The sequence below is a fragment of the Suricata suricatta genome, chromosome 5, assembly GCF_006229205.1.
Source record: "Suricata suricatta isolate VVHF042 chromosome 5, meerkat_22Aug2017_6uvM2_HiC, whole genome shotgun sequence".
Classification (NCBI taxonomy): Eukaryota; Metazoa; Chordata; class Mammalia; order Carnivora; family Herpestidae; genus Suricata; species Suricata suricatta.
In genome coordinates, this window is record NC_043704.1 from 17,146,060 (window position 1) to 17,166,576 (window position 20,517).

Consider the following 20,517-nt stretch of genomic DNA (forward strand, 5'->3'; position numbering starts at 1 on the left):
GAAACAATATTTACCAACTACCTGGCCACCCCTAAGCCCAGTCAAGTTGACACATAAAATTAACATCACACCCAGGGTTTTGCCATTTCAAGCTCTGCTATTCTCCTTGTGTTGGCTTTATCCTTCACACTGCCCCGTCATGATCACAAGATGGCAGTAACTGTTCCAGAGGTCATAGCTAAATATATGCCAAAATCAATATAAAGAAGAAAATGTCCATTCTTGTCTGTCTGTCTTAGGAATCTCTGCTATACTCCTCTGTATTACATATCAACACTTGTGTTTAAAAAATTAAACTAAAAAAGAAAAAAAACCACTACTCCAAAAATTAACACTTAAGGCAGAGATTGGCAAATTTTCTTTATGTAAAGAACAAATATTAAATATCTTTGGCCTTGTGGGTCACATAATCTCTAATAAAATTACTCAACCCTACCATTGTAGAGGGCAAGCAGCCATAGACAATATGTAAATAATTGTACATGCTATGTTCCAATAAAACTTTATTTACAAAACCAGACAGCAGGATGGATTTGGCCTTCAATTTGCAGTTTGCCAGTTCCTGGCTTTAAACAACGAAAAGCTATTGCCTCACACTGTTTCTGTAGGTGAGGAATCTAGCTTAGCTGGGTGTTTCTGTCTCAGAATCTCTCATGAGGTTGCAGTCAGCCATTTGGCTGGGACAGTGGTCATCTGAAGTCTTGACCAAAACCAGAGGATCTGCTTCCAAGATGGCTACTTCATATGACTTTAACAAGAGGCCTCATTAAGTGTACCTCTCCATAGGGCTGCTTATGTGTCCTCACAATATGGTGGCTGGCTTCCTTCAGAATGTGAGATCCAAAAGAGAGTAAGGAAAAAGCCATAATGTCTTTTTATGACCTTGTCATATATATTTTGCTATATTCTAGTCTTTGGAATTGAGTCATTTGTCCAGCTCGCACCCAACAGGCAGAGGAATAGTGTCTCCCTTTTGAGGGGTCAAAAGATAAAAACAAGATGATGGCATCAAATAAGTCCAATGTCTGAGCCAAATGTGCTCCATTTCTAGTAACTGAGATTTAGCCTAACTCCTGAGGCCTGTTTCTACCATGTACTTGATTTCTCTGTTCTCTGGGCCTCAGTTAGTTTACATGTGCTCCTGGGAAGCAAGCCACAGGTCTGCCATGCATCTTGTGCAGTTTGAACACTGTGTAAGGGGCCCAGATGAGATGAAAAAATGGGGCTGAAAATCAGGCTGCACTCAGCTCATCAAGCCTTGTTCCCTGACGAAAACAATTTTTGTCATTCTTTTGCTTGGAGGGGCCACCTCTGCAAGGATCTACATAAGGTAACTTATATGCCTCAGATGCTGATTTTGTACATGATTTGTCCCCAATCTTGGTATATTGGTCTGTCACTCCAGCCTGTTGAGATTTATTTGGATCCTGACTCTGATATTCACCAACCTCCCTATCTCTCCATTACTTTTTTTTTAAACATTTTTGTTTATTCATTATTTTTGAGAGAGACAGAGAGACAGAGAATGAGCAGAGAAGGGGCAGAGAAGAGGGGGAGACACAGAATCCAAACAGGCTCCAGCCTCAGAGCTGTCAGTACAGAGCCTGACACAGGTCTTGAACCCACCAACCATCAGATCGTGACCTGAGCTGAAGTCAGATGCTTAATTGAATAAGCCACCCAGGTGCCCCTCTCCATCACTTTCCATGTCAGTGGGTTATAGATACCTAGAGAATACACAAGAAAATTATTTCAGGTTTAGGTTTAAAAAAAAGACAAACCTTTATTTCTAGGAGTTGTTTTGTTTTGTCTTGTCTTTATCTAGAAAAAGAAAGAAATTAAGCCTTACTATTAGTTGATTAATATTGGCAGATGCTTATAAATTAATGTTGGTAGATGTTTACAATTTATAAATAAATATGTGTATACTGAAGTAAATACTCTGAAGTTTTTATAGATGCATGATCAAGAATTAATAAAGACTGGGGCGGCTGGGGGGCTCAGTTGGTTAAGCACCCGGCTTCGGCTCAGGTCATGATCTCATGTTCGTGGGTTTGAGCCCCACTTCGAGCTCTGTGCTGACAGCTCAGAGCCTGGAGCCTGCTTCAGATTCTGTGTCTCCCTCTCTCTCTCTGCTCCTCCCCTGCTCGTGCTCTGTCTCTCTCTGTCTCAAAAATAAATAAAACATTAAAAAAAGTTTAAAAAAAGAATTAATAATTATATCATCATCTAAGTCACTGATAAAAATTTTAAATGAGGCCAGGCTGAGAACAGAACCTAAAGATGAACATTGATCCTGCAGGCTGTCTGGGTACCATTATGCTTTGACCATCATCCAACTCAAATCAACCATTATGTAACAGATACTCCATGCTGGGCAGCCTCTAAGAGGATCCCCAGTGATCCCACCTCCTGCTTTTCACACCCATGGAAATGACATTCTGCATGGCATGTCATGCAGCTTTGTAAAAATTTTGAGCCAGAGGTGTCCAGCTAAGCCACCCCCAGATTCCCGACCCACAGAAACTGTGAAATCAAAAATGCTGTTTTAAGTTGCTAAGTCCGGGTGTTATTTGTAACATGTAACAGATAACTAATACATTTTTCCAAGGGATTTGTAATAGATATCTTTAAATTTGTGACAACCAGCAGCCCTGCAACCCTGAATGATAATCCTGGTTTCACAGATGAGGAAATGGAGGCTCAGAGTATTTAAATGACTTTCCCAAGTTTAAAATAGCTAGCAAATGACAGGATTCAAATATTAAATCCAGTTTGAGTCTCAAATCCACACCTTTCCACTAACAAGAAATGACTCCCTCATCCGGCTCTATGACTTTGGGTAAGTTACATCAACCTCCTAGTTTCTGCATCAGTAAAATTAGGAACTGAAACAAATTCTTCATTTCTAATGTTATAAAATTTCATCCCTCTTCTCTGCTTCATGCATAGCCCAAGAAGCAAGTTTAAATGATTTTTTTACTAAGGGGAGCCTGAATGGTTCAGTCAGTTAAGCATCCTACTTCGGCTCGGTCATAATTTCAGTATTCATAAGTTTGAGCCCCACATCGGGCTCTCAGCTGTCAGCATAGAGCCTGCTTCAGATCCTCTGTCTCTCTCTCTCTCTCTCTCTCTCTCTCTCTCTCTCTCTCTCTCTCTCTCCCTCTCTCTCTCTCTCTCAAAAATAAAACATTTAAGTGATTTTTATAGTAGAGAATATTGGGGGCAAGAGGCAAGGGTTTGAAGATCACTTGATTTAAAGAAATACTTAGAAGTCAAAATCCCCTGAGGTTTACAAGTCTCCATTGTTTATGTAGCTGATACCAACAGCTTCCCTGATGTCCCAGGGCTGCCACTCAGAGGATGAAAGTGGGACCAGGTCTATTTCTTAGGAGGAAAAGAAGAGACTTCTGCCCTAACAGAGATTCCCCCAGCGGCAGTGGATGTAATGAAAGTAATAAAACTTACATGTTTGCTGTAACTCAGTGTACACATTCTTACTAGAGTGATGTGACAGGACATGTGGAGCAAAGCAGAGAAAGAAGTAGCATGGTGTCGAGAGGGACGCCATGATCGACAGTGTGATATCGATAGATGTGTTTACACATTCCGAGTGTATTTACACATTTACCTCACCATGCTTTGCTCTCATTTTTACTGGCTTTTTGTGTGTGTTCCATTTTGACTCTTTCAATCTGTTCCAGTATGCCTTCAAAAACTAATATTTTCAGCTAAGCCTCAAATCCCAAACCGTGGAAACCACTGCCCTAAGCCCTAGGACAATGGCCCAACTTGGTCAGAACGGGGATCCTTCCGGTAAAAGCCACTTCAAAACTCCATTTGCCACTTTGGCAGTTAAAGGAATAAAGAACTTTTACTTTAACCTGATGAAGAGGCTGCTGCCTTCATAGCTGAGGACGCTAAGTCCAGATAAACAGGTAGATAGAGGTAGATAATGATACATTGCCTTCCTCGATGGAAGGAGGCCCAATATCAAATGTCTCTCAGGGCTTACTAGTATTTGGGAAGGCAGTCTAGTGGGAAGTTTATGGACTTTGCTGTCTGATCATTCATTAGCTTCCTCAATGGCTCTGCCACTTACTAGGTAGGTGAACACAGACAAGTTTTTGCCTTCTTTGAGCCTTAATTTCCACCTCTGCAAAAATGAGGGACGTATGAGACTTCCCTTGTATGTTATTATGAGGGTTAAAGAAGATGGAACACTGCACAGTGGTACAAATAGAGAGAATTTGGTAAATGGTAGATTTTCTTCTTTTGTATGCTTTTTTTTTCTCTCTTAAGGAATTTAAATTTTTCAAATGACCACAACTGCTCTAGGAAACCATATATACATGCAAAGGATGGAAACAAGGAGGTGAGCAAGGAAGCCATTGCAGTTGTACAAAGGGGTGTAATAACGGCTTGGACTCAGAGGGTATCAGTGGAAAAGATAAGTGAGTAGATCGGGGATGTGTTTTGAGGGTTGAGAGTATTTACTGTAGGGCACAAAAAAAGAGAAAAATCCTTGTTAAGATTTATATTTAGCTTACTTCATCCTGAAAGGGAACTTGACCCAATTCTGTCTAGGTTAGTGCTGTCCAATAGAACTTTCAGTGATAATGGAAATGTTCTTTGTAGGTGCTGTCCAATATGGTAGGCATTGGCCACATAAGCCTACTGAGCACTTACAGTGTGCTTAGCATGAGTAAGAATGGAGTTTTTAAAATTTCATTTAATATTTTTATTAATGTTTTTATTTTTAATTCCAGCATAGTTAACATATAGTGTTATATTAGTTTCTAGTGTACAATTCAGTGATTCAAAATTTCTATATATCATTACTCAGTGCTCATCATGATAAGCAAACTCTTCATCCCATTCACCTATTTCACCCATCCCCCCACCCACTTCTGAATCCCCTTGAAATTGATCATTTTTCTTAAAGGCACCATGGCCAAGTTTATGTATTTGCCATATTGCACAGTGCAAGTCTAGGTGATATACTTTCCGGGTGTTTTCTCCTATAATTCCTTCAGATTATACAAACACAATTTACAGAACCTACAACTTGCTGTCACATACACTCTTACGATCTTCTCCAGTCTTAACTACTTGATCAGTTTCTACCAACTGAGCTAAAACCTAGAAAAAATTATCAAGACTCTACTAATTCTGCTAATCTCAATATTATAACATTAATAGGTAACCCGTTTTGACCAACTGTAAGCATCATCATAAAAATTCTATCTTTACATGTTTTAATTAAGTTGGGATATTACTCTTCTGCTTAAATTATGTGAAATCAAATACTGTGGAAACTATATATCATTTTGCTTGGCCATGGTGCTTGTGAGAAAAATGATTAATTTCAGGGGGATTCTGAAGGACGGCCATGACTTAAACAAACTGGTGATAAATCTCACTGACTTCTAGCCTAAGAACTGAAGTTGTTATCATATCAAAAGTACTTAGCAGACATCTCAAGATTGACTTACAAGGAATTGCAGTGGTGATTGTTAACATTGAAAAATGTTAATTTTATTTGATCTCATATTTTATCCATAATAGTAATATTTCCAATTTCCTTCTCTCTTTCCTCTTTTCGTTTCTTTTCTCATTTTCCTTAGGTGAGTTCCAAACATCTGTTGGCTGCCATTTAGTTTATATACATGTCAGCAACGTCTTCAAAACCAAACTTATCATCTAAACTGCATTAAAAGTCCAACGTCCTACCATGGCGTGCGCCCTCCCTCCATGTTCTTGCTAGGTGCTCGTGAATGTTTATTTTGGTTCCGCCTGCCCCAGGTCACTTTGCCTTTTTTCTGCGAATTGCATCTCCTTTCTCCCTCAGATGATATCCCTGCCCTCCACTTGTAATTTCGCTGGGGCAGCCAATCACAGAGCTGCTCCTATTCCCCAGCTATAACCAGTGGCCTAGAATGGTACCTGATGTGACCAGAGTTCTTATCCGAGATTTTATATGCACCCTAAAAAAAGGGAGACCTCACTTTTCTTTGTAGTAGCTAAACTGAGATGCTGTAAACCGTGAGCTAATCATGCCTCTGCTCATTCTTTATCATTTCCCAGCTGTACAGAGGAAGCTCCTCTGAAAGGGAAGAGGCTAAGACCAAGACATATAGGGAAGCAGAGGACAGTTAGAAAGCAAAATGACAGGCCTGATGGTTTCATTCCCCTTGAGGCTAACTGCACTCATGGACTTCTCAGCCCCATAAGCTGGGAGACAAAGATAGGAAGGGCTGGAAATGGAAAGGTGATTCAAGAGAAGTGTCTTAATCAAGGGAATAAATAGAGACATCTGAACCAGGAAGGTGGCTACACATATGAGCACGGGGGAATGGAGACATGGTGTCCTTGAATGCATCTCCCTCCAGGAAACGTAATGCAGGGTCTGTGCACCATCTCTGAGGCAGGGAGGCCTGCCAGGCCAAGCCTTATAACTTCGTAGAATCCCACATAAGTCACACGAAGGATTTAGACCTGGAGCCAGACTCCTCAACTAGCTAATAGGAATTTTGTACCATTGACAAGTAAAGACACTGCTTTACTCTATTGACTAAGCAAAGGGGCCTATCCAATCAGCCAGTGCTTATTGATGGAATTGTGTCCAGAAATGGTTCTCAAAGTATGGTTCCTGAACCAGCAACATCAGCATCACCAGGGAACTTCTTAGAAATTCAAATTCTTGGACACCACCCGGGACCTTCTGAATCAGAAATGTGGGGATGGGGCCCAGAAGTTTGTGTTTGAATAAGCTTCCCAGGCAATTCTGATACTAAAGTTTTAAAGGCACTGCTCCAGAGGGGAGTTTCTCCAACTCAGCACTATTGACATTTCAGGACAGAGAATTCTTTGTTGTAGAAAGGTATCCTGTGTGGTGTAGGATGTTTAGATGAGTGGCCTCTACTACTAGATTCTAGTACCATCCTCCTAACGTGCACCCCAAAGTATCTCCAGAATAAATCTCCATCGCTAAATATCCCCTAAAAGGACACAATTGCCCCCGGTTGAGAACCACTTGCCCTATAGTAACAAGTATGGCTTAGGCTGGTCCAAACCTACTTCATGATATGAAAATAATCATGTCCGGCGGTACCTGGGTGGCTCAGTCAGTTAAGCGTCCAACCTCAGCTCAGGTTATTTTCTCATGGTTCGTGAGTTTGAGCCCCGCATTGGATTCTGTGCTGACAGCTCAGAGCCTGGAGCCTGTTTCAGACTCTGTGTCTCCCTCTCTCTGCTCCTCCCCTGCTTGTGCTCTGTCTCTCTCTCTGTCTCAAAAATAAACAAACATTAAAAATTTTTAAAGAAAAATAAAAACAATCATGTCAATAACATATATGCATTGGAGTGTTCACAGGTATGTGACCGTGTGACATAAACTAAGTTTTGAAGAGTTTATGGTTTACAGAGCACTTTCATATGTGCATTTGTTTCTCATGTTAATCCTACACTGAAGGTAATTATACCCATCATTCTCATTTTACTGGTAAGGAAACTGAGATTCAAAAATGTTGTTTGCTGGGCCCATGATCACTGTCTACTGAGTAGCAGAGTTGGAACTCAAACCCAAATCTTTCCTTTTCATAAAGGAAATATCTTACTAGACGGGTTGGAGAGGGAATGTCTCTATCCTTGAAAAATATTGCTTTTGGAGCAAATTCAATATTAGGTGAGACATAACAAGTGTAGGAATACTTAAGCAGAATGTTCAATATGAAAAACATGCCTTGTGTGAAACAGTGGGGTAAGCCCATCCATAAACAGCATGGGCCATTACTTGGAAATACAATCTTTGTGACAGTTTCCATGAGCCTTAGAGATACTAGGGAGATTTGCGCTCAAATCAGAGAAGTAAAAATTAGCACAGCTGAACAAAGTCAGGAATATTCTTCCTCCTCTAAACCACACCTTTTAGGAGAAAGTAAAACAGAATCAGAATCATTGGCTTAATGAGAAAAGGAAAAAGAAAGCCCAGAACACTAAAGAGCTGTTGTCCCCCTGTGACCCGGGTCCTTGCAGAAGGAAGAGCTGTTCTACCAGCATTAGGTTCCCAGGGAGCAGTGTGCTAAAAGCCTGCAAAGTTCACAGCTTCCAGAGAGTGGATGTGATACTCATCCTTCAGCAAGCTGGGGATTTCCACGGGCACAGTAATAGACTTTGGCTTCTGGGTGAGCATCCAATCACCAGCAGCCAACTCGCTGACCTTTGGACAGTCCTCCAACAAGGCCAAACTTGTTGTAGAGCATAAAACTGAAATTCTAAATAAAGATCAAGGCCAAATCAAAGTCACAGTGAAGCAAATGACCCCAAAGAAACCTTTTGATGTCAGTTCTTTTTTGCTCTGAGAACTTGAAACCTCTTGCCTCTTCTTTAGGGAGGATTATTAATGGTCCTGTAAACTGGAGTTTAAATCTGGAGCCATTTCTAATCAGAGGAAAGAGCACTGGTCCTGGAGTCAGAAGGCGTGGGTTCTGATCCTGGTTGTCCAATGGGGAAACCAATCAGCCTCCTTTAGCCGCAGGTTTGGGTTTTATTTTTTCCCATAAAGCAGAGAGATGTGGTTACAGAAAGCCTAGGATTCCTTCCGTGAGTATGATTCTACTCTTTATCAACATCGTAAACTTGCCGTTAATATGCCCACAACTTGGGAAGTACCATGGGTAATGTTTAAAACGCCAGGCTTTAGAGTCATTGAGACCTAGCATGAAATTCCAGTTCTGCCATGTTAGTAAGACCTCATGGGACAACTCCCTAGCCCTCCTCATCCTTAGGTACCCCGTCTTTTTTTTTTTTTAATTTTTTAATGCTTTTTATTTACTTTTGAGAGACAGAGAGAGACAGTGTGAGCAGGGAAGGGTCAGAGAGAGAGGGAGACACAGAACCGGAAGCAGGCTCCAGGCTCTGAGCTAGCTGTCAGCACAGAGCCCGACGCGGGGCTCAAACCCACGAACCATGAGACATGACCTGAGCCCAAGCCGGACACTTAACCAACTGAGCCACCCAGGCGCCCCAGATACCCTGTCTTTAAAACAAGGGCAATTGTAACTTTCAATGTTTATTTATATTTTTGAGAGAGAGAGAGCACACAAGTAGGGCAGGGGCAGGGGGGAAGACAGAGGATCCAAAGTGGGCTCTGCACTGACGCCAGCAAGCCCAAAGCGGGGTTTGAAATTGCAAACTGTAAGATCATGACCTGAACCAAAGTCAGACACTCAAAGACTGAGCCACCCAGGTACCCCCGGGCCTACAGTAACTTACAAATGGAAGCATACAGATAAACAGTTGGCACACAGTCTTTGGTACATAGGGAGAGAGTATAAAATAAATGGTAGTGCTATTATGTATTTGGAAGTGGAGACCCAGAAAAATAAAGTTGAAGGCTTTGATGAAAATCTATGCCTCATAGTGTGACAGAAGACATTAGAGCCACTTAAAAGGTGATTGGCTAAGAAATATTACTTACATGCTATTAAAATTCTCTCAGAACTCACAGATGAAAGTCTCTCAAAGGAGCACAGGCCATTTTTGTGTTCCGTGTTCCCAAATTAGTAGATAATTAAACATAAAGGGTCCCTGCATGCATAGCACCATTTTGTTTTACACTTTTAGTTAGGGATACCCACCCCCAGACACACGAGGAAAAATGGAAGCCCCAAGGATGTAGCAAAATTTTTTTAAAAGCCTAAGTTCATGAGGGAGGACACAGGCTTGATGATCCTGGCTCCATACAAGGAAAGGAAGACATCAAGATCGATTTTTCTATTAGCAAAAAGGTAACAGAGACTGTATTTCCTATGCCTTTTACCTATTCCATTCTGTAATATTTAGTAGAGGAAAGAAAAGAGAAATTGCACCTCTCTCACCTCTTTTTATTGGATAAGTTTTTTTTAATTTTTATTATTGGAGTTTAGTTGATATACAATATTACGTTAGATTCATGTGTACAGCATAGAGATTTGAAAATCCTAATCATTACTCAGTGCTCAGCAAGGTAGGTGTAGCTGCCGACTCTCACCACACAGCATTATTAGATTATTGACTGTATTCCCAATGCTGTGCTTTTCATCTCTGTGACTTATTCATCTTATAACTGGAAATGTGTACCTCTTAATCCCCATCACCTCGCTCGCCCATTTTCCCGCACGTGCTCCCTCCCCTCTGGCAACCAACCACCAGTTTGTTCTCTGTGTTCATGAGTCCTTCTCTGGGTTTTGTTTGTTCGTTTGTCTTGTTTTTAGATTTTACATGGAAGTGAAATCATGTGGTATTTGTTCTTCTCTGTCTGATTTATTCCACTTAGCATAATACCCTCTAGGTCCATCCATGTTGTCATGAATGACAAGGTAACAGTTTTTCATCTTATAAAACAATTTATTCTCTGCGAGTGAGAAGTCTTTGGAAGAACCTAAATTGAGGAAAGTGCGCCCTCTGCTGACTTTTTAGTAGAATTTTAAAAGAAAAGTAAGCTCAGGGAAGGAAATCTGTAAAGATCATGTAGAATGAATAAATGAATAAATGAATTACATGTCATATTATTGTTTTTACAGTTTCCATCAGGGATTCAATGATGATGAAAATAAAGCCAAGGGTATCCTGGATGGCCCCATTGATTCAGCGTCCAACTCTTGATTTCAACTCAGGTTATGATTCACAGTTGGTGGGATTGAGGTGCTCACAGTGTGGAGCCTCTTGGGGTTCTCTCTCTTCTTTGTCTCAGTCCTTTCCTCCCTTTCTCTCAAAATAAATAAAATAAACTTAAAAAAATAAAGGCAAGAAAACAGATTTGATAATGTAGAAACTAGTATTAGGTCATGCCAACCATTTCTTCTTTTCTTCCCTCCTGCCCTTTATCCTTCCTTCTTTCCTTTCATTTCTTCTCTCATTTAGTCTTTGAGCCCTTCTGACACACCTTTTATATAAATCCTGTGTAAAGACAGAAGCCATAAGGTCAAACTCCACATAGCAATGTATACTGCTTATTTCTGTACAATGTTTCATGAGGTTAATACCTCACTCATGTTTCTAAGCCCAACCGCACAGACAAGGTCAAGACACAGTAAGACGGCAAACATTCACCAGCCACAAACTTAATAGGGTCAAGTGCATCATGGTAAGCAGCTCTCAACTTAGGAAAGGTTATCCTTCCTTTGTATCCTGCTCCAATAGCACCTTATACACTGGCTGTTTAGAATTGGAAATCTTTTTCTCATTTGCTCAAGGGAAAATTTGCAAATATACAAATACACATTACACTAGTAACAGCATGATTTCTACTCTGTCAAATAGTAGTATATCAGTATTCTTATGGGAAAAGACAAATGTAAGGCTCAACTTGGTATCTCAGGAGCCCATACTCCTTTTCCCAAACAGTATGAACAGCTCTCACAGCTCCTGGATTTAGAGATGAGAGGTACATACCTCTGGAAGATCCATGGCAGATCCTTCCAGCACTAGTATCTTACCAGCCAAAAAGGAAGCAAATTCCCTAGTACAATTACACCCCAAGACTCCCAAACTAGAAACAAAATGAAACAAAGGGAATTTCTCATCTTCATGAGATCAGAGAAAGCAGAACCACAAAAGGTAGATTGCCCTTCCTTCTCCAACACACACACACACACACACACACACACACACACACTTCCTTGTGTCACCAGAATTCATCCATAAATTGGTCAATTGTAGGCTAAGACTGCCTGTAATGGTAATAACAACTGGGCTTCAGTAGCCTCAAGAAACATAGCATTAGTGTTATGGAATATATTTCCTATTAGCATTTTTATTATTTGCAGTGTAATTTATTTTAAAACCAATTTAATTCCTTTTAACCTATCAAATAAAACTAGCATGGTTAAATTAAACTTTGCAGGGTGTGAAATAACTTAAGGAGAGCTCCAGCAAAGGAGACTGAGATAGCCCAGAAATTATATTTATTCCTTACACATAATTTAAAACATGATGAAGATGTAATGCAAGGCTGCAAACTTGTATACTTTTTGTCAAATACAGATTACATATCTTAAAATAAACAAATGCAGGACAATGCAACAAAGGTGATAACATTTGTTACTTGGGGTTTCCTGTGCCTATATGTACACATCTTAATCAAAAATATTTAGAACAGCCTAAATTGTGTGTCTAAACATTTCAGCTTTGCTTCCCATCAACTACTGAAAAAAAAATAAAAGCATCTAGCTTGATCAGAGTTATTAGAACATATGAAATATTTTCACAGTTTAGCTCTCTCCTGAGTGCACAGTCTTGAAATTCAGCACATTTGAGAAATATAAGCACTATTTAATAGTGGTTCAGAAAAAAAGTGCATGGTGGTTCAATAAAGAATCTCTTAACTCACTCAACTTAGTAGACTAAAACACAACCAGAATTCCCCTCATGGGCATCTAAGTTTTGTTTTCACCACAACCTTTGCATGAGTCCAGGTTTGATGTAAAGATATCTATTAATCCATGTCATAGCACAGTGGTTAAGGAAATGGACTTTGGAATTAAGCCTGGATAAATCCTGCATGCATCTTTAGGAGTTGTGTGGCCTAAGACAGACAACTTAACCTCTTGATGGTTCAGCTTTCTTGCTCTGGAAACTGTCATTCATTCATTTATCAAACACCTACCATGCACCAAGCACTGTTCTAAGAGCTGGGAACCTAATAATAAAGAACTCGTGTGGTCCAAATTCCCAGGAAAGTTTACATTAGGATGGGTGGAGATAGAGAATTTTCAAGTTAATTACCATGAACATTGACAGGGAGTATTAGGGTTTAGGATGAAAATAAAGCACAGTGACTTGAAAGATGTATCAGGAGCTCCTTTGGTCAGAGTTGCCGAGCTCACCCTCTCTGGGAGGTGAGATTTCATCTGGGACCTGAATGACAACGTACTGAGGTCTAGGATAAGAGTTGTCCCGACAGAGAGAGCAGCTGGTAGAAAGGCTTGAGGGAGGGAATGAGCTTGTGGTGTTCCAACAACAAAACAAGGCAGAATGAGTGGAAAAGAAGCAGGACAAGAGGTAGAGACAGGTAAGACCATGCTGGGCCTTAGGGCTCCTGGCTGAGGGTCTGGTTTTTGTTTTAAGTCCAATGGGTAGTCACTAGAGGATTTTCATCAGGGTGGGTGCAAAGATTAATTGAGATCAGCTCCATGAAGGGCTCCACACAGCAAACTCATGGTACGTAGTGAGCACTCAGCTGCAAGTGATGTCATCATCATCGTTGCTACATGACCAGCTCCGACACATGATACCATAAGTGAGGCCCAAAATGTTTATTCCTACAAAAGTCAGGGTCAAGGCTGCAAACTTGTATATTGGGTGGCTCAGTCAGTTAATTGACTCTTGATCTCAGCTCAGGTCTTGATCTCAGAGTCATGTGCGTTGGGTTCTGCACTGGGTGTGAAGCCTACTTAAGAAGAAAAAAAAAAAAAAGCCAAGGTCAAGTTATTGTAAGATTAATTGAGAATAGGGCCTGAGCAGAGGGTAGGAGTCAATTGCCAAGCACCATAAAGCCCAATTCTCATTATAATGAGGTCTCTCATTATTGTGGGGCCTCTTTTACTGTACTGTCTTTCTGATCATGACTATCATCAATTAAACTGAGGTCTAATCTTAGGCCAGCACTGTTCACCATCCTTGACTTTCGCCATCTGGAGTGAAAGGATAACGTGTCTATGGCAAAATCAAATTGAAGGAGCAATACTTAATGCCATGGCCACTATGAAGTGACATAAACATTCACTAATTTCTTCCAGAGCATTGTCGAGTAAGTGGACTTTCTATCTCCCAGGCTTGGTGACAATCCTTCCACCCATTTCCCAGAGCTGGTTGGGAGCAAACACTTAACTGGGCTGGGAATATCGAGAAGTCCATTTCAAGTTGGAACTCACATGGGTGCGCCAAAGATTTTTTTTTCCTTGCCACACTTGACCATCTGTGCCTTCTCTTTCTGTGACAACACCATATAAAGTCATCCTTACTATCTGGACCACTTAGTTTACTAAATCATGGTTTATTTTTTCCTCAGGATATCACATGCTATTTTAGAGAAGGTCTTCAAAAGGTCTTAAATGACTTGGCTGGAAACTGGTTTTTTATTAAGGGAAAGAACCTTAGAGTTTCAATCAGCACTTCAACAAAGAGGCGACTGACCAGCAGATTGCCCAGAATTGGCCAACAGTAATAGTTGGTTATGAGACTTCATTTCTCTCTGCTGCTTCTCTACATTTTTCCTACCCTATTTTTAATGAAATCAGGACAATGGTTGAGGGTCTTACAGGGAAGGGGTCCAGAGAGGGCTGGCTTGCCGTAAGTCTGTTGCCACATCACATCTGACTACTGAAGGTGCAGTGATGTGAACAGCTTGGTTCTTCACACGGAGGAGATGCTAACCCCCCAGGTGTCTCTCACAAGGAGTGGTAAAGAGTCAAGGTTCTACCTCAACACCATCATAGCACTGCCTCAAACAACACACTGACCAGGCCGTTAGCATTCAATACTGTTAACCAGAGTCACATCTCACTCATATATAATATGGGGGGAATGAGGTTTTCTACATACAAGAATTTTCCAGACAGGTGAAGCTTCACCCATCAAGGATCAAAAGATGTATTTTCATCAGTTTTGATAGAAGTTAAATGTATTTTACATATTCCACAACCATTTGATGAGATGCAAGACTCATTATTTGTTTTGTCTTATTTATTTATTTAGAGAAAGAGAGAGTGAGGGAGGGGTACACAAAGAGAGAGAGAGAATCCCAAGCTATCAGTGTGGAACCCGAAGTGGGGCTCAAACTCACAAACCATGAGATCATGACCTGAGCCGAAACCAAGAGCCGGTCACTTAGCCAACTGAGCCACCCAGGTGTCCCTGTCTTATCTTTTAATGGCCAATGATGACTGGAAGTGTAACACACTGTGGCAATGTGATGGCTTCACGAAATAGCCCCACTTCACTTCCTCTGCTCCTTCACGTCTCCTTTAAGCATATCAGCTCCTAGGGCACCTGGGTGGTTCAGTTGGTTAAGTGTCCAACTTTGGCTCAGGTTATGATTTCAGGGTTTGTGAGCTCAAGCCCCACATCAGGCTCGCTGTCAGTGCAGCTTCAGGTTCTCTGTCTCCCTCCCTCTCTGCCCTTCCCCCACTTATCCTCTCTCTCTCTCTCTCTCTCTCTCTCTCTCTCTCTCTCTCTCTCTCTCTCTCTTTCTCTCTCTCCCTCTCCCTCTCTCCCTCTCTTCCCCCCATCTCAAATGTAAATAAGCACTTAAGCATGTCTGTCGGACTATTCTCTGTCACTCTTCTCACTATCAGTAGGTCTCTTAGCTTGTGCATTCTCACACCTGTTCCCATTTGCCGTGTGTGAGAACCTGGGCTACAGCATAAAGCTTATGGGAGTGAATAGCATTTTTGAACAATAATCCTCAGTCCAAATGGCCCCAGCTAAGGACCTAAGAGTCATTTCATATCTTAAATGAGAAGAAAGCAGTGGGTTTCAGAATGCATTTTCTTTGTTTTCCTTTATTCTTTGTGATGTTTTGGCCCAGTTGGAGAGTTGTCCAGAGATATGACTGTGTAGTATTACATTTTCCAAATATATTCCCCATATCTCTCATTTATGCATAAATTATCTCACTCATCTCAGAAAGTTAATTTTGGGGCACCTGTATGGTTCAGTTAATTAAGCTTCCGACTCTTGATTTTGGCTCAGGTCATGATGTCACAGTTCATGGGTTCGAGCCCCACATCCCATATAAGGCTCTGGGCTGGCAGTTTAGGATTCTCACTTTCTTCATCTCCCTCTGCCTCTCTCTCTCTCTCTCTCTCTCTCTCTCTCTCTCTCTCTCTCTCAAAATAAATAAATGAACTTTTTAAAAATAGAAAGTTAATTTCTAAGTTGTTAGATTACATTTTCCTAAGTTGTCAAAAATTCCTGCATGGTGATGTAAGGGGTAAAGAGTTCTAGAATGAATTTTGGGTATGCATTCCCCTTCTTCTTCAACAGGATCTTTGATGTGATTTAACTTTGGTTTCAGGAGTACAATTTGGCACAGTCAGAAGAGTGGATATCTGTGTAGGAACAGAAAACAGTTAAATCAAGTAGCAATGAGAAAATGTAAATTCTCAACCCAACCGCTATATAAATAGACACATAGATCCGTTCTTACTTTTTTCTCCCTGAAACTGACCCTGATGAAAACCCTAGTAGAAATCACTGTAACAAAAATAGCCAAAACATTAAGAATAGGACAAGCAAGCATGACGATGGCTGATAAGCATTTCAACCATCAAGCGTCCTTACTAATCCAACCACAAAAATAAGTACTGTCTCACGGGTAAGTACCCAAAAGAAACCAGGGACCTTCTCATATTAATCAATTAGTGTGCATACCTTAAGGGAAAGAATTCTATAATGTTCCCTTAGCTCCCCTCATTATTTTTAACAGAATCTATGTATAGTAATGTGAGGAGTTCTCAGGCTTGTTTTATATTTTGGTACTGTCATACCCATCCTTGGTTGCATTTCTAGCAAAAATTAAAATTCTTCTCTAAATTAGTGGGAAAAAATCTGAAGGGAGACTTCTAACCCCTTTCATCATTTTCAAACCATCTGTAAGTCCAGATGTAAGTCCAGCAACCAGCACTTTAAATATATTCTTTATGCCATTTCATTCCATAAAGGATTTGTTGTGGCTTATAAGAACAAATAAAATCAATAAAGATTTTTTTAAAGTTAAGATAGTGTGGGCAAAAACAGAAAGAACAAGCAAGAAAATAATAAAACCAAGGAGTAGGGTGTCTGGATGGCTCACTTGGGTAAGCATTTGACTTTGGCTCAGGTCATGATCTCACAGCTAGTGAGTTTGAGCTCCATGTCAGGCTCTGTGCTATCAGAACAGAGCCTGCTTCAGTTCCTCTGTCCGCCCCCCCCCTTCTCTGCCTCTCCCCTGCTATATCTCTCTACCTCTCAAAAATAAATAAACATTTTTTTAAAAATTGAAAAATTGAAAAAAAATAACCAAGTAGTAAGAGCAGTATGCAAAATGGTGCACCATTGACCCCTATGGCTGGCAAAGCAGGGTCACACACTTGGCTCAAAATTTCCAGGTGTTTAACACAACAGTTGTAAGACTCATAGAGACCATAAAATAAAAACAATGGTTGAATAATGAGATAAGTTTTCCTGATAAGTCACACGAAAAGGAAATGTGATGACATGTTTGACATCCACAAAAACAGGCCTGGAGAAAACAGTCCATTACATTTGACTCTGCCTTTTGCTATTCTTTATTATAAGACAATGTCCAGGGCGCCTGGGTGGCTCAGTCAGCTAAACGTCTGGCCTCGGCTCAGGTCATGATCTCACAGTTCATGGGTTTGAGCCCCGCGTCAGGCTCTGTGCTGACAGCCTAGAGCCTGGAGCCTGCTTCAGATTCTGTATCTCCGTCTCTCTCTCTCCGACCCTCCCCTGCTCTCACTGTTTCTCTCTGTCTCTCAAAAATAAATAAAAAACATTTAAAAAAATTTTTTTAAGAAGACAATGGCATGATACCAAACTGCAATTTGTCAAACTCAATTCTCCAAAGAACTAGAATTTTGATGGTCTGGCTTGCTCCAATGGCAAATTTATTATCTGAAGGAGAATGAGCTGCCTGGCATTCAGGGGATTTCTCTCAAACATAAATTTTTGCAATTAGGCTTCTGATAAGGATAAAGGATGATTAAAGTTATATTCTCAAACTAGAATTCCAAGGTGCAGATATTCTGTGTAGCAAAATAAAGTAGAGAAAACTGAAGAACTAACCAACACCCACGTACCTTAAGAATGGACTAATGTTATGCCTGCAAAAATTTGAGTTCACTTCAAAATATAAATAAATGGAAAAGATGCCAAGGCTCAACAACACAAAGAATGACCACACTGTTTTTATTTTTTTAATGTTTATTTATTTTTGAGAGAGAGAGAGAGAGACAGAGAGAGACAGAGCATGAGTGGGGGAGGGGCAGAGAGAGAGGGAGGCACAGAATCTGAAGCAGGCTCCAGGCTGTGAGCTGTCACCACAGACCCCAAGGCTCAGACTCACAGCCTGAGAGACTATGATCTGATCTGAAGTCAGATGCTTAATTCACTGCGCCACCCAGGGTCCCGGACCATGCTAATTTTTAGCTTGAATCTTTTCAATACAGATATTACAATCACTCATTGTGGCTCAAGAAAAAGGAAAAAAAAATCTGTAAAACACTGAAGGAAACCTTAATTCAAGTAATAATGCTTTCTAATGAAACCTACAAGACAAATTCATTCTGATATTTTCCTAAGATAACTTTGCTGAGTAGAATTGTTGAATAAAAAGCCAATGAATGCTGGAAAACTCTTACCAAAAAAAGATGATTGGAGTTTGAATGGCTGTGGTAGTTTGACCGCCATGTTGTCCTCAGTTGTCAGACTTCTTTGCATCTACACTCACTGATACTGTCCTTCCATACTGACTCTGGGCCGAGCCATGTGTCCTACTTCGGCCAATGAGATCATAGCAAATTTGACAAAGTGCTTGCACATTTCTGCCTGCTCTCTTGGAACCCTCCATTTCTACAAGCACAAGCCCAGGGAGCCTGCTGGAGGACAAAGCCATGGGAAGCACAAAGGAATTGTTCTAGTTGACCTCCTAACCTGCCGACTCCCAGCCTACCCACCGGCTGACTCTAGATACATCTGCAGTCCTTGCCCTAATGCAACAAGCCCTGGCCCAGTTCAGCCACGGTGCCCAACCAGTCCCATATGTGTGAGGAGTGATTAAGTGGCTGTTGTCTTAAGCCACTAAGTTTTGGAGAGGTTTGTTACTGATAACTGATGAAGCAGTCACTAACTGCTACTGTGCCTGAATTTGAGCTATTCTTTTATGTAGTATTAGAAAATAGGACCAAGAGTTGGTAAAGGCATTTCTTGAGCTTGGTAATATTAGTAGGTAATATTTACTACTTTTATTCTCAATGGGAGTAGGAAAGGATTCAATTAGCTCATCCAAAAGTAATATTAAATATTAAGAAAAGAGTAATAAGGGGGGTGCCCAGGTGGCTCAATTGATTAAGCATCCAAGACTTGGTTTCAGCGCAGGTCATGATCTCTTGGTTTCAGGAGTTTGAGCCCCACCTTGGGCTCTGCGCCCCACAGCTCAGAGCCTGCTTGGGATTCTCTCTCCCTCTCTCTCTGTCCCTTCACACTGTCTCTGTCTCTCCCAAAATAAATAAAAATTAACTTAGAAATAAAAGAAAATAAAAAGAAATAAGTATAAAGAAAAGAGGTTCTCAAACATCCCTGCTTCACTCATTCTGAATTAAGTGTTTAATTGATCAGGAAACTGTTCTTCCAAACCCAGATCTTTACATTGGTATTAAGATGCAAATTCTATAGAAGATTCAGGGCTGGGTTCAATGTTGTGCAGTTTAGCCTACAACTGGTTCCTATCCACAGAGCCAAATACTGAGTAAGGATCAATAAAAGATTTAAACGGTCTTATCTTGTTCTTGAAAGATTTCTGCATAAAATATACAGAAAGGAAAAATAATTTTCAATGGAATGGCCTTGCCATAAGCCTGTTCCTTCCACAGAATATTGGTGGAACCCAGATTTGCAATCCAACACGAGAAACTAGCTAAAATATTTTCTTAAAGAGACAGTAGTCTAAAAAAAAAGGAAAGAAAGAAACAGTAATATGATAAATCCATTATTAGAAAAAAGTAGAGGATTTATCTCTTTTTTAAGGTTGTGGATGGGGGGTGGTATATACTATATACTTGGTCCATCAGAGCAAAGTTAGAGGAGCGTCTGAGTTGCTCAGTCACTTAAGCATCTGACTCTAAGTTTCGGCTGAGTTCATGATCTCACATTATGTAAGATCCAGCCCCGCCCTGGGCTCTGAGCTGACAGCTTGGAGCCTGTTTGGGATTCTTTCTCTCCCTCTCTCTTTCTCTGCCCCTACCCTGCTCGTATGCTTTCTCTCTCTGTCTCTCTCTGTCTTTCTCTCTCTCTCTCTCTTAAATAAACATTAAAAAAAACAATGTGAGAAAGGCCAATCATCAGCAGACCGTAAACTATTTTAATAACAGAAAATCTTCACCAGAGAACTTATTTAATTTGATCTTTTAAACCAGCAAGACTATGAAAGGGAATATTTTCTGAATATGCTGAAGAGAGCAATTTATCTCAAATTATAAATTTGAGAAAAGGGGGGCAGGTTGGTCTCTTACATCATTTGCTATTGGGTCTTCTTCAATTATCCACACCAGGTTGATCTCAAAATCTCTCCTGACTCTCAGCTCTGCCACATCTGGGCCAGCCACAAGAAATTAAGCTTTTTTAAAATCAAGGGTAAATATTGGATTTGGTAAGATCTTGAGTGACTTCTGAATTTCATTTCCTATATTAGCTCACAAGTCTGGCCATGACTGCTTTTAGCTTCCTAAAAATCATAAACACAGAAATTTCTCAACC

At 40.5% G+C, this 20,517-nt stretch overlaps 1 protein-coding gene across 1 annotated transcript in view; it reads right to left on the bottom strand.

The window, feature by feature from the left end:
* Nucleotides 1-20,517, bottom strand: part of MAP3K7CL (MAP3K7 C-terminal like) — a 99,736-nt gene that overhangs the window by 68,016 nt on the left and 11,203 nt on the right. The window contains exon 4 of the mRNA XM_029938679.1: nucleotides 8,105-8,276. Within this exon, the coding sequence (XP_029794539.1) occupies nucleotides 8,105-8,276 (172 nt within the window). The remainder of the gene's footprint in view (nucleotides 1-8,104; nucleotides 8,277-20,517) is intronic.